This window comes from Halyomorpha halys, unplaced genomic scaffold (genome assembly GCF_000696795.3).
Source record: "Halyomorpha halys isolate HHAL.00 unplaced genomic scaffold, Hhal_1.1 Scaffold472.1, whole genome shotgun sequence".
Classification (NCBI taxonomy): Eukaryota; Metazoa; Arthropoda; class Insecta; order Hemiptera; family Pentatomidae; genus Halyomorpha; species Halyomorpha halys.
This window is the reverse complement of record NW_027111148.1, coordinates 117465-143878: the sequence shown is the minus strand read 5'-3', so window position 1 is coordinate 143878 and position 26414 is coordinate 117465. Positions and strand designations below refer to the sequence as shown.

At 30.8% G+C, this 26414-nt stretch overlaps 1 protein-coding gene across 1 annotated transcript in view; it reads right to left on the bottom strand.

Moving 5' to 3' along the window:
- Positions 1-8881: 8881 nt before the first annotated feature.
- Positions 8882-26414, bottom strand: part of LOC106683208 (uncharacterized) — a 65555-nt gene continuing 48022 nt past the window's right edge. Inside the window, exon 2 of the mRNA XM_014424521.2 lies at positions 8882-10884. Coding sequence (XP_014280007.1) covers positions 9418-10884 — 1467 coding nt within the window. The 3' untranslated portion in view covers positions 8882-9417. The remainder of the gene's footprint in view (positions 10885-26414) is intronic.

The following is a 26414-nucleotide window of genomic DNA, read 5'->3' as shown; positions in this document are numbered from 1 at the left end:
AAAATGACATTTCTCCGAGTACAGGCGGCCCAGCAGGGTGAGGGAGTTGAGCCGTTGCCTGTAGCAAGTTTGGAACTAGGGACGTCGGTTCAAATCCGGCCTGTTGGGTCAACTTAATAAAATCATCAGCCCTCAACCAAAAAGGAAAAAAAAGCTTGAGATTTCCCGTTATTAAAAAAAAATATGTTAATGAGGTTGACAAAAACAAATTATAAATAGGAACGAGGTTTACAAAAGTAGAAAAAATAATTTCTCCTGTAAACAACTGAGAGAAAACTAACCCTTTGACAATTCTTTGAAAACAAGTTGTGTAATACGACCCCTTTCTTGTTCCAAGTTTAAAGATTAAGGGAGAAATCGAGGCCGCAGCTACCCCAAGTGGGGTTTTTTTTTACAACTAAAATTGATTTAAATTTACAAATATATGAGGTGCAATGGCGAACTAGTATATCTGAAATGTTCTGAGTGTATTTCTGTTATGAATAATTGCAGTTCTAAGGTTTGATCTAAGGTCTTTCGGGAAAAGTACATATTCGGAGGAAAAAAATAATGGAAAAATTACGATTTGTTTTCTTAGGAGAGCTACCATATATGATAATTTTTTAAAAATCTATCCTGTTTATTTCAAATTATTATTCTTCGCAGATCTCACAACAAAACCAGCTTGAGAAAAATTTCCTTTATACACTAGCTCCGAATATGTACTTACTTCGACTTACCTTACATAATTTGATTATTTTCAATTTTCAGTTATTAAATTGGATTATATATTCAGCTACTTTTTTTTTTGTTTTTTGCAGAGAATGAAAAAATACTATTTTTAAATATGAAAAGGTTTACCCATTTTTAAAAATGTATAGGATTTGTCTTTTCAGGACATAAAACGTAACGAAGTATGTGCGAATTCGAGATTCACATCATTTTTCTAGAACTTAATTCTTGAGAATTTTAAGAGTCTATTGTATCCTATTGTTGTGATTTGTGGTAATCAATAATACTTTTCCATATTTGAAATGTTTTAGTTGTGAAAACCTTTCCATAGCATTTCAGGAGAGGTGATACTTAATTCTCCAACTACAAGCTGCTTAATAAATGATATAAACTAATGACATCTCTCTGCTAATTATTGGGAATCAAAATGAGGGCGTTCAACTGAGAAATTTGCATACCCGTTCATTGGGGATTTCTCTTGGAAGTGGACGTAATATCAGTATTCCAGTTGCTACCTGTGAAATGTTATTTATAACCTACAATTTCTGACTCTCAGACAAGTTAAAATTATTAAAGCTTAAGATTTCCTTAAAGCGATTTCAATATCCGAGTAATAAGAATATTTATTTATTATACTAAGTAGTAATATAATAAACTTGTAGTGTGATACTAAAAGGCGTTGAGACTTTTATAGAACCCTCATAAGGACCTTATCATCAAATGAATTGCTTCGTTAGACATGTTTTTCCTTTCTACATCCGTTAGCTGTGGACTGGGACACAGTCCTTCCAGCATATCATTTCCTCTCTTGTTTTAACTTTGGAAACTGAGATTTGGCGATATGAATTTTGTGTTTTCTTTTCTCGATTTAACTAACCATCTTGGCTTAAAAATTTGGCGTAAACTGTGTTCTCTGAAGTGACTTCGTTGACCTCATGTCATATAAAATATAAAGTTTCTGGATGAGCGGGGAAATTGTTGGGTTCAATCACAGGATCAATAATGACAAGTAAATCTTCTGGCAGGTATCGCGAAGATTATACTGAGTAGAATTTGTATTGTATTCATTTATTCGAATAGAAAACTAAATCGCTGTGGCATGCATGACTTCCAGATAAATACAGTATTTATTAATGTTGGAGTGTGGGGCTTCCTTCACGCAAGTAAAATCTTAGAAATAAGTATTTCAAGCTGGAAATAAGAAAAGAATGGAGATTTTCGAAGTTATTTTCCTGAACTAAAACTCAGTCGAAACAATCAATAATTTTTGATATTCAAATTTATTTGCTTTACGATATTACTCACATCACAAAATAATTTATTATGAAACACTATAATCTATATTAAAAAAAAAAAACAGTCGAACAACCATATAAACTCAGTCGAAACAATCAATAATTCTTGAATGTTCGAATTTTTTTGCTTTACAATATTACTCACATTATAGAATAAGTTGCTAATACTTTTATCTTCTAACTGTGAGTAAACATTTATTTATTTTTTTTTTTACGTGTTTTTTCCTATACTTGGTTTTTTTTGTCACTTTTGTGCTTTGTGCGATGTAAAGATACTGATGATTCCAAATAATATTTTGATGGTATATTTTGTGAATTGAAAATACTAAAAATTATAGCTATGAAGGATCAGAAGACTTTTTTCCCCATATTTTTCATCTCTCTAATTCGCAGAACGTATTGTTTTATTATCTTTCATCTTATTCATTTATTGTTATTTTTTACGTTATGAAAAACAAAACAATTGAATTTTTGGCCTACTCTAATGTGTCTCCATGAATATTTTTGATTACACATTTTATGATTCCGTTTATAAATATTCATATCGTTAGATTATCTTAATCAGATAATATTTTGTAATAAATACGCTTGAAATAGCAGAGAAAGCTTTATATCCTCCCATCATATCATTTCGTTTATCCATATATATATTTATTTTTTTAGCCAGCCTCCTCTGTATATGATATCAGTGGTGTACACGATTGTGTATACGTGTACGCTAAAAACTATGTACGTAAATTTGTTTTCTAACACTTAAATGTATCAATAGCAGTCGTGAAAAGTTAGGTAAGTCTAAATTGTGATTTTATGTTCCAGATCATTCCTGAAATTCTAAAGTATATTGGATACTTATATAACTCAAACTGGTATTACATAATAAATGGAACATTTTTTACGTTGCCAAAATATTGCATTTTTTAAATTTCCAAATGAGATTTTACTATTCATCTTCATATGAGGAAATGTTACAATTAGCTTTTTTGAAATGAGGATTTACTCATCTTCTATGCTGGTGTTTTGGATAAATTGCAGAGGTCAACGATTTTTTATTTTTTTTTTGTGTTATTATTTGTGTAATTATTATATGATATTTGTGTGTTTATTGTACTTTTCTGTTTGCAATATTCCGCCAGGCTCGTAGTTTCGGAGATATTGAGTAACAATTGAGAAAATGGCAGAGATTTCTTCTAAAATGCGAAATATTGATTTAATTGTTATCAAATCAAACTTTATTGGATAAAACTACTTTCTCTTTTTTTAATTAGTTCACGTAAGTGATTTAGAACCGAAAAACAGAATTAATTGGTGATTATATCAACATATTCAATAAAATCTAAAAAGTTTTTTTCTCATTTAAAATCAAATTAGTTTAACATCAAATATTTTATTCATTTATTTGAATTTTTTTAATTATTATAAATTAGGGACGCTCAAATACAACCCTTTTACTCTTATTGCCGATTTCAAGGAATTTATTTTAAAATGTCCTGTTGGAATAAATGCTACTTAGTGATGATTATATATGTATTTAATTATAAACCTCTAATTTAATTAAATAAGTTCATAGACCTTTTTAAGAGATTTAATATGGGACCCCTTAGTCCCTGTATGTTTCTGAAACCTTCAATAAATAAAAATCCATCTGATTCACATGGAATGAATCAGTTACATATGTTATAGTATATTATTTGCTCCGAAATTATTGATGTTATGGCATTAATGTTATTAATCATCATTAATAATTTATATATTTATTTTACATTTATAGCATATTAATTGGAAATTTATAAATAACCGAATGATTAATATTGATGAATCATTATTCATTGATTAATAATTTCCAAAATAACGCCTTTTTCCAATTTTAGCGACTTTTTCATTGTTGCTCAATTTAATGAATATTTAAATTTGTGTTCTCTTCCCGTTTTAAATAAATGTTTCCTAACTAACACACACCTAAAAACCTAACTCACCCTCTCCAGGATATTTCATTGGATATCGCAGGGAGAAACAGCCCAGGAATTCCATCGGACATTGTCATTTCACGAGATGCGGGCATAGGAAAAAACTTGTACTTAGAAGTATGATTTTGTTCTAATTATTTAGCGATTAATATGTTTTAATGTATTATTATTTCATATATCCTATATTATAAAAACGTTTATTTATTAAATTTTGATTTTAAAATATGAGTTTCCCCTCCCTCTGTCCTAATGTTAAACCTTACGCATCCATGGCGCTTAGATATGTATATAAAAGAAAAGGTTAAGAAACGGTGTTTTGTGAAGGAAAAATGAGATATGCCATCAGTATAGTCTCAGGCATCTCTTGACCCGAGTAGTAATTTATAAACTATGCTGATGGTATGTTGTTTAGATTTTTTTGAATTAGATAAGTTTGAAAATGGTCAATATTTTTAAAAATGAGACAAATGTACTATAAAACATAAACATGTTGATCTAAAAAGAATATATATATATATATTTTGATAAATTGACTGTTGTATTTTCTCTGTTACCTAATCTAAATTGATCAATATTATGAAAAAATCATAAAATCCATTTCTCTGTTTTTGTTTCTTATTTCTCTGTGAGAGGTTCTCTGTTGCCTGATCTAAATTGATCAATATTATGAAAAATCATATTATCCATTTCCCTGTTCTTGTTTCGCTATGAGAGATTCTCAGCTACATAATCTACATTGATTATTTTAAAGAAAAACAACCAATTCCCTGTTTTGTCTCTCGGTGCGTTAAGTTGGAAACGCATTATATGATTAAAGTGATTCAAGGCTCATGAAAGCGAAACAATTGTGTACATATGTACATATGTACATAAGTGAAAATTGTTTTCTTTATCTGATTGTTTCCTTTTATTTAGGAAAGTAGTTAATATTGTGTCATAGGTATATGTGCAATGGCTAGTTTTGATCCTTATCTAAGATATGATTTATATTAAATTTAAGTTGTATTTATTTCATAGAGTTTACAGTAAACATTATTTAAGTTTTCCGTTTAATCTAAATTTATATAAATTGATATTTTTCTTTTCCGAAATCAGCCAAACGCACGTGTTTATCAAGTTTTTTAAATTTCTTAAACTGCTTCAGTTTTATTATTCTTAATACTTCTTGTAATATAGTATCACCTTTTTTCTTATTATGTAATATCTTAAAAAATCGATTAATAATAAATTTAATTAATATAGACTAACGTGTGATCTGGAACAGGCGACTTACGTCTGATGTTTTTTAACATATTAAAAAAAAAATTGAAAGAATTGATTTTGTTTAACTCTTTGGTTTACGTTTGAGATTGTTATCTTTATTAAAACAGAGAGAACTGATCTTGGTATTCTCATTATTGTTGGGAAATGAGTCTAGTTTTAACGATTAGGTCATCTGTGGCTTACTGATAAGTATATTAGGTCAGTATATTTCATGATGTTTCTAAAAATGTTTAATAAATTAATTATTAAATTTCATGATGTTCCATTGAAAGATTTATTTTTCTAATTTCTTTTGATAAAAATAAATCCTCAGTTTGTATTAAGATAGAAAAAATATATTTCGAAATTGTTGGAATGGCTATAGTCTGGTGAATTTTGGTTCGAAACAATTTTTTCATTGTAATTCTTTGGGAATAATTAAAAATAACCAAGTTTTGTGCAACGAAGTCATCAACTCATTCTCAAACCATAGTACTAGTTGAATTAATTTATTTACAATTAATTTTAAATTCATTTTTGTTTATAATTAATAATGAACCCCTGTAAAAAACAAAAAATAAATTAACCTGCCTTCAGCATTGGAGATTTTAAATAAAATAATATAAAAAATATATATTCATCCATCCGCTGTCTTCGGCTTTTCGTCTAGACTATTGGTCCATTTTTTTAGGAACCGGATTTACAGGTCGAAAGAAATTTTGTTTATTTTTTTTAACTAACAATTTTGTAGACGAATATGTGTATGCTAGTATTTATAAATGATTATAAGAATAATTAACCATTGTGTAGCAATGTGTGGCCTTTCTGTTTATTTTAAAACAAGGTTCATTGTCCTACTTATTTTAATTTTAATAGACCGTTTTATTGCAGCCTTTCTTTTACATATGTATATATTGTTACTTTGTATATCTTCGCTGAACTTGTGATAACTCATCATTCAAAAAATAAATAAATAGATACTACGATTTTTATATCAGAGGATCACTTTTTAAGATATCTGTACAATGTTTTCCGGCTTTAAGATGGTTCAAGAATGAAATGTTACTTTTAATTTTGTTTAAAAGTTACTATTTTTTTCTCGGATATACGAGATATAATAGCTTAATTCACGGTATAGTTTAACACTATCATAAAAAAAAAAGATTTTCTGTCTCGTTTTTTTTTTTATTTCGTTTCATTTATGTATATTTTTTATTTTCAATTTAGCTAGTCCAAATCTGTTTTCATAAGGTTTTTTCCCGAGAATAAATAAATATATTTAACAATAATGAATTATCAATTATAAAAATCTCAGGAAATTAATATTTTATCGGTTGGAACTTGTGATAAAGACACTAATAATTTTTTCCTCTTTGAGCATATTAATTCAATAATTGCAATATATATTTGTTTCCACTTTGCAACCTCGTATGTTTATTGACTATCAATAGTACTGTTTTTTTGTTATCTTTTTTTAATTTACTAATTTTATTATAATTATTTTTATAAAATTTGACCACCACTATATTGAACAATAATAATATTATTTGAATTATAAAATGCTACTATGAATTATTAAGTTCGTTAGTTGTATGAAACATAGTTTAGTAACTTCGGTAGGACAAGTACAAGTGGTGAAATAAATGAAAGCATGTTACTTTCCCTAAGTACTGCAGATTTTCTTCGGTGGAATCTAGTTTTAGAGAGTTTCAAAATTATCGGTAAAAATCCCATGTCTTCTTAAGGAATGGAACGTCAAACGGTTGACTTGGAAGAAATCGACCTTTCTAACGAGTAAGAAAAGTTGTTTTCGATTCTATCTGTTTTAAGACGTCGGTGGTGTTAAACATCCTATCACAATATGAAATACTCGGATTAAATTTGATTAATTCTTTAGTCAAATTTTTAAATATTTTATTTATTCAATTTTCAATAATTTTTTTTGTGATATTCAAATTCAAAGATAAGAATAGAAAAATAAATTGATTTTGTATATTCCTTAATTTGTTTTATATTTTGATCATCCATTTATGATTTTTTTTTTCATTTTTGTTCTTCTTTCTCACCTTATGGTAGACAATAAAAACATTTGTTTTGACTTATATTCTGGTCGTATAGGGGATTCCTTCTCTTGATGTCTTCTTGATCATTAGATTTGTCCCTGGATTATTGGGTTGGTCAGAATATTAAGACTTAAATGACCATAATTATGAAATAAACGTTTTAAATAATTTGTCAGTTACATTTCTAATGACATTTTGATCCAATAATCAAAATGTGATAAATAAATAGAGAAATTTTCAAAGTGTCAAGGCTTACCTTATTAAAATCTGTACGACTACAACCCATGAGGGGTCAGGGGTTCAGTACTTTATAAGGAAGTACTGTTACTAGACCGACGGTTGTGCGAGGAGGTGATTTGGTCAGAATCATTCTTGACCACCAGATTTTTACCCAATTTATGAATTGGGAAACAGAAATTGAAAAACCCACAGGGTTAACTCACGGCTACAATGTAACAGACAACAATATTCTTCCCAGCGGGATCCGAACCCAGATCTTTGGAGTTAGTGGCATCGTGCCTTACCATGGTGTCACCGCGCTCCCACTATATGTATAAAAAATTACAATAAACAAAGTCTTGTTATATCTTTGCTGGAACATAGTTTAAACATATGTAATTATTACAGAAAATCCCTCTGTCCTCAAGGTTTTAGAACCTTGAAGATCTTAAATTTTCAAGTTTTAGATACAAATTACTCCAAGATGGAATCATAACTCATATTTTGAGGTTTTAGCTACATATATTCATTCTGCTCAAAAAATATATCAATTCTACTCGATTTTGAAGAAAAATTAAAATTTGCTTATTGTTTTGATCCTAAAAACTCTACTTTCAGATAAATCGCAAATATGAAATTTAATCAGTATTTTAACTCATAAATTAAACATTTATCAAAATTTCAATGTTATTAAAATTTTCAATTTTTGAAAAATTATTGCTTGAAAAGGAAGCCAAAGGATTCATATATTTTAAAAATTAGTGCATATGCGTAGCTAAATACACTAAAATATAAAGCCCAAAATTAGATTATTTTTGTGGAATAATATACCTTCAAACATGGATTTAGGCCGTTCATTCCTGAATGAAATGGTTTTAGTTTCATGAACCTAGGTTACACCAGTTCTGATTAATTCAAGTTGTGTAAAACACCTCAAATACAAGAAACCGCATATTTAGTATTAAAAACGCTGCTCATTGAAGACAGGAAAAAAGGTATAACATTAAAATTTCTATTTCTGTAAATTGAAGAAAATATATAATATGGTGTTATGGATTATCCTCACTCGATTGTATGTATTGGTCATCATTGATCGAAATGTAAGTTAGGCAGCTTAAAGCCTAAATTAAAATTTGAATGATGAATGGATTTGATGTTATGGTAAGATGGACGAATAATATTGTGAGTGAATGAAGACGGTGGGTGAATAAACGTTTGTGCTATTACTTTTTTTGGACAATTGGTTTTTATCTCTGTTCTTCACTTGATCCTCAGGATCTGTTTTGATCTATTATTAATAGGCTTATAATATGTTTGTCAATGTATTAGATTTTTATGTAATAACAATTTGTTTTATGAGGTAGTGCTAAATAAAAACTAATTATGGTTTGGATGAAAGTCAATGAACAAATAGAAATAACTTTATTACAATTATAAAAAAAAAAGAATACATACATGTTTATATAAACAATTTTTGTCAGCAATAATAAATCGCAAGGATTTGGCAACTAAACGGGACACTAACACTAAGGACTTACATACTATAAAATACAGGTAGATTGGACTTAACAATACAAGAGTACAATAAATTACAATGGCTTTTGTTTGGCTGCGGGGAGCCTGCCGGGTTCTCGTCGACTAGAGCCCGCTCGCTGTAGCTGTCTCGGGCACTGGTATATAAATAGTTGCTTAAAAATATTATTTTCTGCCAATACTATTGTTCAGCATACTAGGGAAGCTTAATATGAAGATATTTTAATATCATTACAAATAATTACAATTATGAACTCGCAAATGTTCACTATATTAACAATGGAATCATTTAATGATGATATGGGACTTTGATGCTGATCACAAAATGTAGACGAGCTGTCCGTAGAATGGTATATATTTGGTGCGAATGTTGCAGGTCGATAAAAGCTTCTACAAGGCCACACTGTGTCCCCTGAGGAAGGCGTCGATTTGGCCGTTCGCGAGTGCCGTTCTCTCACCGTCAGGAGTCACGAAGTAGAAAGGCTGATAGGGCTTGGGAGCGGGGGAGAACCTCTGGGGCTCCTGCTGTAAGAGGCCCGAAGGGACACGTTTGCCCTGTTCCTGCTGCCTCCTCTGCTGCTGGGCGAAGAGCTGCTGCGACTGTTGAATGAGGGCTGCTTGCTGGGACTGGAAGAGAGCTTGCTGGCTCGTGTAGGGGTTTGGTCTGGACTGTGGAGCGGGAGCTGGTCTGTAAATGGGCTGTTGTTGTGGGGCCACGAATGGCTGCAGTCTGCCTCTCAGGTTGAAGTCTCCTCCTGATTGTGGTAGCTGTTGGTAAACTACAGTGTTGTACTGACCGGAGTTGGGATCGAAGACAAGCTCAGAAGTGTAGATAGGCTCAGAGGTACCGGAAGGCTTGGCTGGCCTAGGAGCAGGAGTGGAGACAACATTGTGTTCAAGCTGGAAGCTCTTCAGTTCATCGTCGAGGTTGATGGACTGTGGAATGGGTGAAGGCCTTGGCTTGGGTGTGGGAGTGGCAGTGAACTGCGGGCGGTAGGTGGTTGCTGGAGGATGAGCTTGAGCCAGTTGCTGGGGTCGTGGTGTGATGGAGACGGACTGCCTAGCAGGAGTGGGGGTGAGCAGTTTGGGTCTTGGGGTGGGAGTCCTGAATACTTGCTGTTGTGGATGATCTTCCAATTGAGAGTATGATGGAGCGGAGTAACCACCGACTGGAGAGGGTTGTTGATGCAATTGTGGCTGTGGGGTAGGTCTTGGCTGGATGGTGACGGGCCTTGGGGTAGTGGGAATAGGCCTAGCCCTAGGAATATTTTCCTCTTCCTCATCCATGTTGTACTGTTGTTGGAAAAGGGTGGTTGGGTTACCCTGCTTGATTGGCCTCAGTGGTTTAATGGGTCTCCTGGGTATATTGGGCAAACCTTTAGGAATGTTTTCTTCTTCTCCAGATTGTACTTCAGGTTGTTCTTCTTCATCTTGAACTGCGTTAGGGTCACAAGGGTTTCCAGAGACATAAGTGAACTCTCTTTTGTTACCGTCTGGGTCGATGTAACCATATTTGCCTCTGACTACGCAATCAGTTCCTCTAGTCTCCTCCTTGAAGCTACCATCGGCTGCTTCATAACCGAATGTGAAAGAGCCATCATCGTTCAGTTTGTTATAGTTCCTGATGGTTTGTACAGGCGGGGCCCTTGGTGCCACAGGCTTGGGTTTGGCTTGATATCTCTGTTGTCCATTTGGTCTTCCGTATGCGTCTTGTCTGGAGATCAGTATCGGACCGTTGTCTTCTTCTTGTTCTGCGTAGTATTCAACCTGCTGTTGTTCTTCAGCTTCTTCCTGTGCTGCAACTGGTCTGACTCTCAACCTTCTGGCCTCGATGGAGAAAACCGCAAGGGCCCCAAACTAAAAATAATGAAACATAAATTAGTTATTTTTAGTAAAACTATTTAATATGCATAACAAAAGTAAATAAATAAATTTTGTTTTAGTTGAATTAAGTATAACTCTAATTGCAAAAAAAAAAAATACTAAAGTTTGTTGTGTTGAGTAAATAGGTAATTTATTACATATAACTTATAAAAATTTATTAACCAGATTTATAGTAACTAGCTTAAAAGTTTAGGGTATTTTTACTATTTATTTATTGAATATATTTTTTGATATGTGCCAGCTAAGGTTCAATCATAAATTAAGATCTTAATCTTAATTTAGGATAAGAATCATAAGTTAATTTTGAGTTCCAACGCAATTTGCTGAGGAAGGTATGCAGGTTGTGATTATCATCAATAGTTAATGATAAAATAAGGTAGGCAGTTTTATTGAGTTATGGAATAGCATGAGGATTGAAAAAAGAATGTTTATACATTCTTTTTGCAATCCTCATGCATTATTATTAATTGAGGTCAACTCCTATCCTCATGTTTAATTCAAGCATTGGAATGAATCAGTTCATGTGTATTTATTTCTCGAGTTCGTATTTGCGGATATTTTGTACACTGGAAAAATAATAAGTGATAACAAGGGAAGTAAGTGAAAAACTCCATTGTGAAGGATCAAAAGCTGTGAAAGTTCGAAAATGTAAATAGGAAAAGAAAAGTGGAAAACGACTAAACTATTAACTTTCATTCATGTTATTGTGCCATGTAAATAGGCGTTAAATTGATTCATAGCATTGTTTGTTTTCTTAATACTGGCATATGTGTAAAACGGAACAAAATATTATTTCTACATCTTTTCAATTCTTAAAGGACACGACAATTTGGTGTTCAGTTCGTTTTCCTTGCCCATTAGAATTTTTCGAGTAATATGAATAAATATGTTTATTTTTGTATATGAGTTAATCGATTACTGCTTTCCTAATTTTTCTGACTAATTATTTCTTTATTTAGAAAATAAAACGTTTAAACAGTACTTCCGTCATTTCACCTCCGTATACGAGCAGATCATCCCAAGTTTCAAATTCTGAATGAGATAATTCAATTTTCAGTGAATCTGGAGAATATACTCTAGTTGCACCTCGCCATTCCTCTAGAGGTTCGGTCTCCAGTATTTTCATAATGTTAAATGACCATCCCTCGAAAATTAGGAGACCGTAGTATGTCCGTAGTAGGTTAGGTCGTTAATCTAGTATCCTTACTCATCATCTTTGATCTTAATTATCCTATAATCCCTCAATTCACATTGCAAACGATTTTTTTCTTATTTTATTGGAGCATTTGAAATGATATTTATATAATATTATGAAGATTTGTATAAGTAAATTTAAGGTAAACAAGAATATCCCAATTTTAATGTCATTACCTGTCCATTCTTGTGTAATATAGTAATAGTTATTCCAATTGAAGTTTAATTTTAAACTTCCCTTGCCGGGGAGTAAAAATTAAAGATACGTAATTATTATCATCATCATTACCCATAATCTTTCGAAGCAATATGTATATCAAACTTTCGAAGATAATTTAAAATTAAAAATAAAATCATTTTTAACTTGTTCAATTCTTTAATTCTCTGGACTTTTCGACCTTGCCGATTAGCTTATTCTCAGAACTAAAATTATCGATTAACTCGTTCTTAAACCTAAAATAATATATAATTTCCAATTAAAAAAATTATTCTAACATAGTTTTAATAAATTTCTAGAATAGTTTTAAACAACATATATAAACAAAGATGTAAAATTTTAACTTTATCGTTTTTAGTGTTAGAATCACCAATTCTATAATACTAAACAAATCTTTAATTCAAAGTTTCTATACTTTTATATTCTCCTATCACATTTTTTTTCTTTATCAACTAAAAATTTAAAACAATTTTTCTCATAATTATTTTATTCGTATTATAATTACCGTTAAATCACTTACAATTTTAAACAAATCTTGAAGATCATTTCCATTTGCGTCTCAGTTAAAATAACTCCAATTATGCCTTTAATTGTTCCATTATCTGATAACTCGACCCCAATTAATCCCTCAACACAATTAACACCTTGACCCGCTTGCGAAGTTGCTACCCATCCATGGAAAAAGCAATCAATGTTGATGCCATTGTAAGATGATCTGAGTCTCATTATAACCAAAAAAAGCGAAATGTCAAGGAACTTCATTATTTAAAGGATTCTCTAAAAATGACTTCAACCAAATTTTTCTTCTCTTATAAAAGTAATAAATGGTAATAAGAGATGGTATGTAATGACACGAGACTGTTATAGAGTTATATTACTGTAATGCTTCGGTAAGTCATGATTGTGATTGCAGCGATCCAGGTAGTTCCCTTACGTTCCAAAATTACTTCCTAGACTTACTTATTTAGTAGCAACTGTAATAACCTAAGATTTTTTTCGATGAGTCATGTGCAATCGACAGAGCTTTTTTTTTTTCTTATAACGTAAATGTTCTTGTAAAAGTAAAACCGGTTGTTTCTCGTTTTTGTGAATAATATTGTTCAAATTTAATGTTGAGCAAAATTACCAAAACATTTGTAAATTTGTTTATATCCAAATAAAATAATGTTATTTTAAAGTATCTACAACGAAATATATAGTCATTTTGGGTCTTTTATTTTATATTTTAATTAAGTATTGTCAAAGTTTATAGTGAGTATGAGAAATTTCCAAATTCAATAAAAAAAATTTTGAAAAACATTTTGTTGAAAATCTAATTTTTTGGAAATGTGTAACATGAATTGGGGGAGATTAAACATTTTTCGTGTTTTCTATTTGCTGAGAATGTGAGTTTTGCAGTCATAAACCTTAATTGACATCTACTTAATCATCGAAAAAGTTAAAAAAAAAAAAGAAAGTAAAGTGATTTTCGCAGATTTCCTTAGTGATTTTACTTGACTAGGCACAAAAAAGGTTCAACCTATTTGTTTTTTAAGGCAAATTATTCAACTTGAGACTGTGCATATTTATAACCAATCAAACCATCAATCAAGATCATTATCATAAATATGATTGTATCAAATGTGTTTAGTCATTCCCCTCTCATATAACACTATTTTAAGCTATAGACGTAACCAATTCAAAGGTTTTATTGCTCAAATCACACAGTGATATTCAAAAAATTCAAAGAACTATTTTAGTTCAAAATATTTTTGAACAATACAGTACAAAGTCCGTTTCTAAAAATTAAATTTTTTTTTATTGATCTGCTCAAACAATTTACAATTTCCAAGATTCCCCCTGAAATTCGTAGGCCGCTTGAAACATGCGCTCACATAAAGTCCAGTTGCTATGAGGTTTAGTGTTAAAATAAGTTTACGTACAGTAAAATCTTAACTATAAAACTGATATATTCAAGTGGGGCTACGTACCAATTAGTTAAAAATAGTCATTGCAAAGTATGAACTATAGTTTTACCAATTGTGTGTGTTGAATATATTTTCTTGATATAAAATTTCTTATACGAATGAGCATGATATTTAATTATTTACATGATAATTAATTAGTCAGATGTGCCACCATATGTAATGCGAGATTTCTAGCAGGAATAAACTAGTACTATATAATATACTGTCACCCCAGTGAATATGTGGTTAAGTCGAATTTTGGTCAAAATGAGTTAAGTGGTCTAAGAGAATCACAGAAGCAACATCTTCATTGTGCATAAGTGTCTAAATCAGTCAACGTTTTAAAACAGAGTTATTGCGATGTGTTTTTTTCAACGGTCGGTGAACAATTAGTTAACTCTATTATCTAATTAGTGATAAGACATATCGAATTGGTGTAAAACAAGTAACAAGTTACCAACGTTTTGGTAGTATTGACGAAATTTCGATGATTTACCACAAACACCTGATTTTACATAAATGTTTAACTTTAACTTTAACTTTAAAAGTTGTCCCCTGAAAAGTAAGGAATTTTGAATTAACCACATATTCACTGGGGTTACAAATATATACTATACATTCTAAAAATTATCTAATAAAATTTAAAATATAAAAGCACGAACCAGCAGCACTGAATTAATAATAAAGTGCTTCTCTCTTGTTAGGCAATAAATTGTGGGAGGGAGTAAGGGGTTAGAGAGTGAGTAAACGAGTGTGGTAAATATAGAAATTTTAAGACTGATTATTGATTGAACTGATATTCGTTCTGATAGAAAAAAAACATCAATTTATCAGCAATCAAATAGACCTAATAGGATATACAAGCCTTGACATTTTAAACGAGCCACTAAATAAGTGAAAGTCGAATTTATTTTATTTGAATAGGTTAAGAACATTAATTCTGCGTCCTGGTTCTTCAACTATTACCTATAAAAATTATAGCCTAGTTTTTCAGCAATAGTTGATCAAGGGAATTTTGGAACAAGACAATTAAATTATGCCAACGAATGCAAAGTCATTGAAAGCACCAGCGCACTAAGGGGATAGAAATATTAAATAGTATAATCAAGAAAGACGGAAACATTTTTGGAACTTCTCTCATCCGGCTTTTTCTCTTTCCCGGTTATAGTACAAGAGACAGTTATTTCACCCCAATTTTTGATTACTTTAATGAGAACAATGTATAATTACTAGTCTACCAAGTATAGTTAGGGAGAATAAAAAATAGCGACTGTTTCAAAACATAAAATTAATTTTACATTCAGAGCTCTTTATCTTTAAAACTACTAACAACACTAGAAAACCTAAGAGGATATTTAAAGTTGAGTAAATTTTCTAAAATATGAGCCCTAATAGACATATTTATGTTCAATAGTTCTCCAGATATAGCTTTTTAAAAAACAACCTTTCACAAAAACGAACTGAAAAATTAATAATTAATGAATTTATTTTGAGAAATCTATGTCTTATAATCCATTCGACGTTCAGATGTCTATTAGAACTCAAATTAAAGCTAGTTTAATGTACTATAAAGTAGTATAACTTCGTAGTATAACTGCATTTGTTCTCCTCTTGGGCTCTTGTACTATTAAGTACACTTCGGGAGTATTTATACGTGAAATTATTGCGATTCGTGTAAAATTGCTAATTGCACAAATAATTGAGTCCAAATAATCAAGTCTCGTAAAAATGTCTGTGAGGGTGAACAGTGAACTCAAAAACGAAAATTAATATGAAATTGAAATTCCATATTTAAGGCTGGTGTATACCAGAATTTTCGATAAAATGGACATAGTGTTTTTATGTCAGTAAATAGGTTTTACACTTTTTTAGTATGACCTCTAAAAGGGCTTAAAGGATTTTGTTTAAATTCGGTAAATTAGAGTAAAATTAAGTAATATTTAACATCAGATTAGTCTTTATTTGAAATAAATAACCAGTTATCATTGCCAACAATAAAAAGGACGGAGAGATACGAAACATTAAAGAATTTGACCAATAATTAAATGAGAAAAAGGGAAAATATGTTCAGAAGTTCGAATCGGATAAAGCTGATCTCTTTCGATTGCAATTATATGTGCACGGTTTCGTTATCTTTACTAACATATTGTATTCTTGGCATGAACAAAGTGGATATTTTTATTTTTCTCTTCAAGAAACCCTAAAATACGAGTTTTTTGAAAGTGGAAGTTGAGTAAGTGATGCGCGCCCCACACCAAATTATTGTTAGAATATATTGAGATTTTATTCATTTATTCATACTAAACCTTCGAATTCCCCTCGTATCTAATATTTGCAATTCAAAAACCTTCTTAAAATCCTCAATGCTCCTTACTTTGTCACAAATAAAATCATCCATAAAGACCTTAATGTTCCTTATGTAACCGATCTAGCCCGAACGAAATGTCAATTCTTCCATTATAAACTCCCTTGTCACTCAAACCCTCTAGTTTCTAACCTTGTTTCCTCTTCCATTCCTGGCAATCCTCCGAGGAGCCTGAAAAGAAGATGGCCTCGAGACCTTATATTGTAAACATGTTTTTAGAGTGCTACCAATGACTAGTTTCTCTACTTGCCATTATGATCTTACTTCAAATTAACTTGTGTATTTTATGTACAGTTATAAATGTCAATAAATAAATAAAATATTCATATATCCATTTTTAAATTAAAAGACTGATATATTTTCTGTTTCATTTATTTAGGTTTGTATATAATAACTTTTCTACCAGACAGTTAATTAAGATTTCGTTGTAAATTTTGAACCATATTTCTGTTGAGTAAAAACTACGTTCGAATGATACAAACTTATAAATTTCCATTGTAATCTATATAACATAGAATATATCTGTACATCCTGTTTTATTTTGTTTCATCTTATTGTATGAATATAAATACATTTATTAGTTACATCCGAAGCAAAATCCTAGATACATGGTTTGGTCTTTAATCCTAATTCGATAGGATCTAAAATACTTAAATTATTACACTTGAATGCTACGTACAGTGACTTATTATGATATACTTGTTGTTTATTACTCGTTGCTTCGGAATCACTTTATTACAGCCGAAGTTTCCAAAGCCAACGACTTCCCCGAAGAACGGTTTTCCCAAAGGCCTATTCTCATGGGCCCTTTCTCATCCGAGAGAGTAATGACAATTAGTGCAAATATATTCGTGTCGACAGAACCCCTTGTCCGGATCAGTTCCCATACTCATGGACTTCGGCCAGCGTTTCGCTCTTTCGAAACATCATCATCTCTCCAGTGTTATCTCTCACAGTCGTATGAGAATTCCTAAAGCGCCATGTATGGAAATATTTATTATTATATAATTTTATATTAGGTAAGTAACTCTTCCGTAAAAACAAAAAGATATATATAAAAAAGGTTGAAGAAGAATCATTTTTAGTAACGAATACCACCTCTTTTTTACAAATTAATAATAAGTCAGATACATCATTATTTGGAGAGAATTCAAAAGTCAAAGGAAAGTAAACTATGTTGATTGAGCTACCCAACTCCCTTGTTATAATAAGAAAATGAATAATTTTATGTATGTATATCAAATATATACACAAACATGATGCTTACTGAATTTCGCTATGGTAAAAATAAGTAACAGGCCTTTTTGTATTAGAAACATTACGAAAATTATGTTTATTTTCTAAGTAACCATAGATAATCTAAACATCTCCTCCATCAGAAACTCATCATATTTCTCTATTTACTGAGAAATTTAAATGTGTGACCTTGCCAAAAAGTCAAATTCTATAAAAGTTATGTATTTCGTGATAGAACTCAATTCATGGACAATGGCGAGTTATGTGATAGAGATGGACTCTGCTTAATTTTAACATTTTAGTGTGAATTTTTAACAGATCAGACAAAATTGTTTATTTTACATTAATATGACAACATTTAAATAATAGTTTACCTGATGATGGGGTGATGGTCACGAAACGTTGCGATTTATGAATGATTTTTAAATAAAGGAATAAAAAAAAAAAAGATAATTTACACTACACACAACTATACATAAGTTATGTATTTGGTGATAAAACTTAACTACGACTGAAAATAAGTTGTGTGAGGGACCAAACCTTTTGTCTTAAAAAGGGTCATTTGCGTCGATAACGTTTTTTAACTGAACTTCTTTAAATGAGTAGTTGCATTTCAAAACGTCCCATGTCTATTATTTTCTTTTTCTTTTAACAATGGAGTAATTTCCTGATAATTATGAAGTGGAAGGATTTCTTTCAAAAGGTGTTGAATAACAGATGAGGTTGGGCATTAATTTTAACGTTCCCAAAAAGTATGCAGTTGCATTTTGTGAAAAAAATGTTTAGTTTTTCTATAAAGAATATATTTAGTTTAATTAAGGCGTGTAATGAATTATAAACACAAGCTTTGGAGTCTTAGCATTGGCAGTAGCTTCTCGATGAGCCGCTGATTAGGAAGAGCTGGCCTATAACCAAAGCATAGCGATTAGTTTGGCGCCGAAAGAAAGTTTGGCATCAGGGATAGAAAATGGTGAAACCATCATGATGATTTACGATGCCATCTTCAACGCACGATATTCACGCAAAAACGTTGGTTTGATTCCTATCTGGATGTGATTGGAAAGTTATGTTGTGTATGTGAAAGTAGATTCTTAATTAGCCATGATTTTTTTTTAGAAAAAAACAGCATAACTAATAGAAACTAAAACTGAACGCTCTTCGTTAGATTTAGATGTTAGTTTAAACTTTATATACGTTCTGTTTAAGTAAGGTTTCAGATAAATATTACAAAGCATCATACTATACTATCGTCATGATATTATAGAGCGTGGTGGTACTATACTGTTGTCATGATAGTATAGAGCATAATTAGATAATACAGAGCATGATCAGTTAGTATAGAGCATCGTGTGCCTGAAGCGACTTACGAAGTTAAATTTGTTTGTGTTGTTATGGTATTTGAATAAATTCATTTCTCGAAGGCCGTTTTTTAGGCTAGTGTGTTTGACGTCACCTTAACAATCACAAGATTGGTCGGGACAGATTCGACACCGGGATTTTTATTTCATGACCCTCCTATTCTGGGTTGAATAGGTTGGTTACCTATTGTTTAAACCTCCCCCCCCCCCCATATGTCAGAAATGGTGATATAGAGGTTATACAGGGGCATGACATCCGTGCGCGCTTTGGGGCGTGGGTCTCAGAGCAGCCGGTTCGGAACGTTGTGCGTTTGGTTCCCATCTGTAGCAATTAATATTTCTATCTCTGTGGTCCTGAAAAATTAATCTTGACAATTTCATGTTGGTTACTACGCGGCGGCAACTTCAAGGTAGTCCCCAGTGGTTATCAATACCAGTAGGGAGTAAAAAAAAAAATACATTTCTGTCAACATGAAAGTATCAGTTTAGTCTTGATTTTTTTAAGTGTTTGAAAAAGAGTTGTGTTTTTATTTCTTAAGCTTTAATTTTTTGCTCGTAAATTTACCAGGTTAATGTCTCGCATAGTTTTCCACTAGGTCGTATCTTGCTTACTTTAGATATACATGTTTTTAATCCATCTGTTGATATCTTTTTAAAAATAAAGTTTAATTGAACATACTAATAGACCTCGTTGTGTTCGTAAATAGAGCAGTATTCAATAACTGTCAAATTGAATCAGATGCATCTAAATATAAATTATTACACAGACAAAGCTTGCGCAAACTAAGAAAGGTTTTCCGAATAAAAAATGCATTCGAAAATGTTTCTGACAGGCGAGCGAACAACACTCATTAAAAGGTTTTCAACTTTCTCTTGCCAAACACTAGAGAATGCTTTACAAATCTTTTGTCTGTGCCAAGTTGAGCTAATGTTTATTCTCATGAAGATGCGCCATGAATACCATCTTGAAAGTGGTCTTGCATTGTTCTTATTGCGTGCACAAGTTATTAATTAAATAAAATAAATTCTATTTCGTGTACAGAAACAACATTTTTTAGCCTGAATTGACGATGTATCCACAATATTGTTCTCTAGATGTACTGTGATTGAAAATAAAATAAGATAAGGACTATTACATTAGATAAACTCTCATATAATTAAATCCATAACTGAATGATCCTATGTTAAAAATTATTATATTTTCACACATTTCGTTACGTAACGTCGAAACATATCTCTAAAAAATTAATAATTATTTATTTTTGCAATGTATTTATTTAAACTTTTTTTTTATTCAACATCTTCCAAATAAATCGTCATAATTTATGATTTTAGTATAAAGTTTCTTTTTCACACCGTAATTTATTTTCTCATTTGAGTCATACTAAAAAAGTGCAATGTCATTTTATATTTGGCAAATAATTACTTATTTTGTTGATTTCTACTTTTAAAATTAATGTTCCCTTGTTAAAGTTAATAGGGACCCCTCATCTGTTTATAGAACTTAAAATGTTTAATTACTTAGAAGGAGTAAGTAGATGAAGGGGCTATGTAACATTTTTTTAATTTCATCCAATCAAAATCCAATTAATGACCGAGATGCAGAAGGGACTATGTACACTTCAAAACATTACAAGCTCCAACAAATAAAAATTGAACCTTGTTTTCCTAAAATTTACTATTTGTAACATAACTCCTTCATCCACTTACCCCTTCAATGATAATTATCAGGAAAATTCCGGATTGATCAAACTAATAATACAAAAATATTGCACTGAGCCATTTTTTTTTCGGACTGACTAAAATAATTTTGCGTTGTAATTATTTTTTTTTTAAGAGGTACTGAAAAGTAATAAAATAAAAAAAACAAAAAACAGAAGAGGTTCTGGTTTTGGTTCTTATTTGGTTGATGACATTTTCTCCTAATTATTGAACCTTATTTTTTTTTATGAAGAATTATTTATACAATATTTACTTTTCGAGAATAACTTTATGCAAATAGAGCATATTTATAAAAATAAAATTATTAAATTTACTACTCCAAGAATTGCATTTTTTTTTTTTTTTTTTGTGTAATCTAAATTGTCGAAAATAATTATATAAATTGACTACAAATCTGCAGTATATATTGTTACTGCAGTAACAATATAAGAAGATAAAAAAATAATAATTAAGAACTATAATTATCAACAACAATAACAGTAGTATTATTAATATTCAATTAGTGTAACTATATTAAATTACTTAGGTATAATGTTACTCATTTAATAAAAAAAAAATTATGTTACATTATAATAATATAATTAATAATATTTATTAATGAAGTTACCCAACAAAATATCAATAATTTACAACTCCACAAACGAAATAATAATACAATAATACGATTTACTCATGTCATCAATCGTTTCTTGCTCAAATACCATTAATATTTATGAAATATTATTATTTTGGTTTTAAGTAAGTTAGTTCCAGGCTTAAAACATTGATATTTTTATGTGCATTAGAATCTGCGATAAATGTAATATGTGTGTAATTATGATATATTATTGTATGTGTATTATAGTACAATTTTTTTTTACATACAGTAATTTCTGACATACTGTGAGAAGATGGGGGGGGGGGATATATCTACAGGTTACTACTCTATTCTAACCATAGAGGCAGGGTCAGTTCTCATTCCGTGGGATCGCCCGATTTAAAAACAACCCTCCCCCCATGCCAGATTCGAATCGGCGTCGTTATGGTTACTTGGATGCTAAGATAGACGCCTTAACTCCCTCGGCTCTTATAATACAAGGTGTGGCATGTTATTTTTTATTTATTCTCATGTCACCTCGAACTAACAAAGCAGATGGAATAATGCAGGGCCCTTATTAAGAACAACAGACCAGAAAGTTAGTCCTCTAGACATTTCTCTTGCCTGGATTTCTCTCATTCTCATCGTCAAATTCATTCCCGAACGCCCCTATAAATCTGCAAGCTGTCCTCTAATTGACTAAACCGAGGCATGTCATGTCCTTTGGTCAGAAACTGCAAGCAGTGACATGACAGTGATGTGATGGAAATTCGTCTTAGAGTCAGTCTGAGAAACGGTCTTTCCCAATATGAGCAATAGAAAGTATGAAAGACTTGATGGTCTTTGGCGATTTATTGGTCTCCTAATCCTGATGATTGCTCTGTTTGTCATCAATTGTCAAACTGGATTAGTGTATGACACCATCCGCTGCTCTCAGGTTTGCTATGGTGATCGAAATGGAATTGGTTCAATCCGGTGATAAAAGTTTCATTTTTCATTGTAGTTATTTCATTACATGTTACATATATAGGAGGCCCCGTAAGTGATAGATAACATATTAAAAAATTGATAATAGACTAAGGACCAACAAATAAGTACATTTTATGTTCCGATTTTAGTACCATAATTTTCAGCAATTGATAAAATTTACTTTTTAACTATAAAATATATGTAAAATTAAATACAGTGAAATTTCTATAACCTAACCGCCCTCCCTTCCATAGTTGATAAATTTATTAAGGTCCTGGTATATTAGGTACACATATAATGTATCAGAACCCCTCTATTACGGAACTCCTTGATTCAGGATACGGACATCAATTTCATTCCCCTTCAAAAATAGTCATTATCCGAACAAAATTCATAAACTATGAATGAAAACTCGCGATTGCAGGACTAAATTTGCTAAATAAATAATTACAAATAAATTCTTATGTCAAATTACTGAGGAAATATACATAATTTACTAATTACATTTCGTTTTAAAATAAATAAAAAGGAATCTACGTTGTTTTGACTGTTTTATTCTCAATTCTCCATAATTTTTTCAGAAATATTTTATACTTATTTTATTTATTTGATCTTATACTTATTTGAGTGGCAGTGGGGTGGCTCAGTGGCAAGGTACTGTGCTACTAACTCCAAGAATCCGGCTATGGCAGATAATTATTTATTCAGATAATTACGTATTAGTCCTCCGGGGTTCACCCAGTCTCATAAAGTGGGCACCCTTAATTGTGGAAAAATCTGGTAGTCGAGCGTGATCCAAACCAAATCACCTTTTGTAGTTATATAATTGTAATTGAAAGATGATAAATTTCTATTAAAAATAGAGTATATATTTGTGCTTAGTCTGTTATATTTCGTCAAGTACAAAAAAAATCAATGCATCGTTTTTTCGAGACATTTCAAAAGATTTCTACGAGTCCAAAAAAGTTATGTGCCTTTCTTACAAAACGGTGTTTGATGGTCACTGGAATGATACATTGATATTCTTCTAATAGTTTAAAAATCATACTTTTTTTTTTCTTACGAGGTATCATACATTTAGCAAGGAGATTTATGTAATTCTATTATTTAATTTGCATGTTCTTTTTATATATACCCCATTTGAACGGATAACTCCTTATAACGGACAAAATATCCTTCCCCGTGGGTGTCTACAATACAGAAGTATTACTTTATTTAATGGTGTTATAACAAATAAAATTCTGCTTAAAAAAAGTACAATTACCTAATTTAAATAATTGTTTAATTATGGGCTCGTATTCCACAAAAAAAAAAGTTCCTTGCTTAATATAACCCAACACTTAAATTTTAGGCTTTTCTGTACGGAATCTGACCATAGTGCTAAGGATTTGGGATAAAACCACATGAAGTATTTTCATCCCCTTGAGGTCATATGTATAATTATATACATTTCTTCGATTACCTCTCATTTACGGGACACCCCATATAGCAAGCTTATCCTAACAAACCCACATTCTACTAACACTGGGTGTGACGAGCTATTCCGTTTTAAAACTTCATCTACGTGGGCCCAAGGTAACCTCACTCACTGACAACCTTATTGCCACTGTGTGGGAGTCCTTTCTTTAAGCATCGGTCCCTATCTGATAGGCTAGATTAATGTCAATGCTCCATCTTTAATAATTTCAGAATACTGAGCAGAAACTATATATCTGTTTTATATATCGAATGTCAGTGTTAAGTAGAAACATGCCTTTATTTCTAAGGAAGTCATTCGTTTTAGATATCTTATTCTTATTTTTGGCCTGTCTGTACTAAAAAAAATATTTTGTTGCAATCATCTATAAGGTTTTATTAGGAGTTACCAATAGGATAAGTATTCATGATATTTAGTTTAACATGTTAAATGAAGAAATATTTCCTTCTATCAGTACGTTAAAACGATATAACATTTAACATTGTTGAGAGCCTGTAGTGTACTAAATGTAGAATGATGTCATGCAACAGACCAGCTAAGTTCTACACCATTTTGTTTGTTGCTTTAGGTTACTTGCTGGTAGTTTGTGTTTTTATTGTCTTAGTATTATCTTGGACGCTTTTAAACAAGACAACCCGCAGCCTAATTTTCACATTTCTACTTTCACTCACTTTAGGCATGTTGTACTAAATTACTGTAATCAAAACTTAGAAGTAAACAATAACTAGAATTTAATGAAGGAAAGGTTACTAAACAAGTTGCTCACAAAATCCGCTAGGAGCTCTTATGCATTTAACATTTATCATGACTTTAGGGCTTCTCCTAATCCTATACTTACAACATTTAACATGGTAAAACATTTCCGGTTTCGGCCATTTTCTGACTTAATAATAGGTTAGTCTCTTATGATATAGGTTTTGCCATTAAATACTACACTAATTTCATCAACGCATAAAAAAAAAAAAAAAAATCATTTGTGAGTGATAGTTTCATTTTTTTTTAATAGAATTTTAAGTTATTTTATTATTAATTCCTATTAGGATGTATTTTAGATTTGTTTGATTTGCAATGATGGGCATGAATACCAAATAACATATTATTTAACTTTTAGTGATTTATATTAAAATTTATTCTATTTCATTGTAGTACTCAGTCTACTTTACATGAAACTCGGTCTAGTGTTTGATTAAAAAAATACTCATATTGCATCTTTGATCTATGAAATGGATTTATGTTTACTTGTTATTTTGTTTTTATTAATTCGTTTCAGGCTCAAGTTTAGTCCTAGTTGCTTTGCCGGATCAGAACATGTTTATGTCTCTAATTATCTAATTAGTTTCGTTAAATTTAAAAGTCTGTTGTTTTTTATTCATTTTTATATTTAAATTAATTTAAACCTCAGTATGACAGGTGAATTTGAGGGATCCATAGCAGTATTTGTTTGCCTTACATTCTCTGGTTCTAAATTAATTTATCTTTATAGGCTATATGATTCATTTTTATATAAATAAATAAATGAGTAGAGTAATAAAGGCATTAAACACGTTAAGTTAGACATGAAATCATAATAAATTTAGACAAATACAAAATTCTAACTGGGTCGAACAGACACTAGATTTATCCGATAATTGTGCAATAATGAAAATCATTATTTTCACGTAAAAGAGACTAACGAAACACTCCTTTGATAAACTTGCACCTCGATATGGATCAATATAGCTGAGTAGGGATAATGTATCGACGGTGGTGAATAAAGAAAATTTGTTCCAGGTCAACTAATTTTGTTCAGTATAAAAAAAAAGTTTAAAAATTCTTTTTCAACACTACCTTTCATTTGCTTTAATTTCATTATTGATTGTACAATATAACTAATATTTCTAGAGTTTCTGATTATTAATACAATGTTTTTTAATTTGTTTTTCTGTTTACTTTTTATTATTAATTTTTAGGATACATTATGATTTTCAACAATTATTGTGAATTATTTCAGCATTCGTTTATATGACTATGGCCTCTCCTAAATTTACATTCTCGTGAAAGACAAGCGTCTAGACAAGCCTTTTTGAAAACTATGGGGTTACACTTAATGAGGTACGCCGTTGAAAGAGGCCAGTCGTGCATCGTGAGCAAACCTCTGTTGTAACTCTCGCATCCGCTTCTTTGTCATGGCTCCTAAAGTTGTTTATTGCTATAATAAATATTATAAATTAGTTTATTTTGAATTGTGCATATAATAAATTTTTCGTGTATATATGAAGAGCATTTAAGTTGATGAAGTTTACGATGAAGAATAAAGAGTTTATTTTAATCAACCAATTTTTACTCTATTCTTCAAGGTTTGTGAGATGTAATTGAAGATTTTAGGAAGCAAGTAATGTACTGTCTCATTATTCTCTGACAGCATAGTGTGAGAACAGTGTTAGGATGGTTTGGGATTTCAGT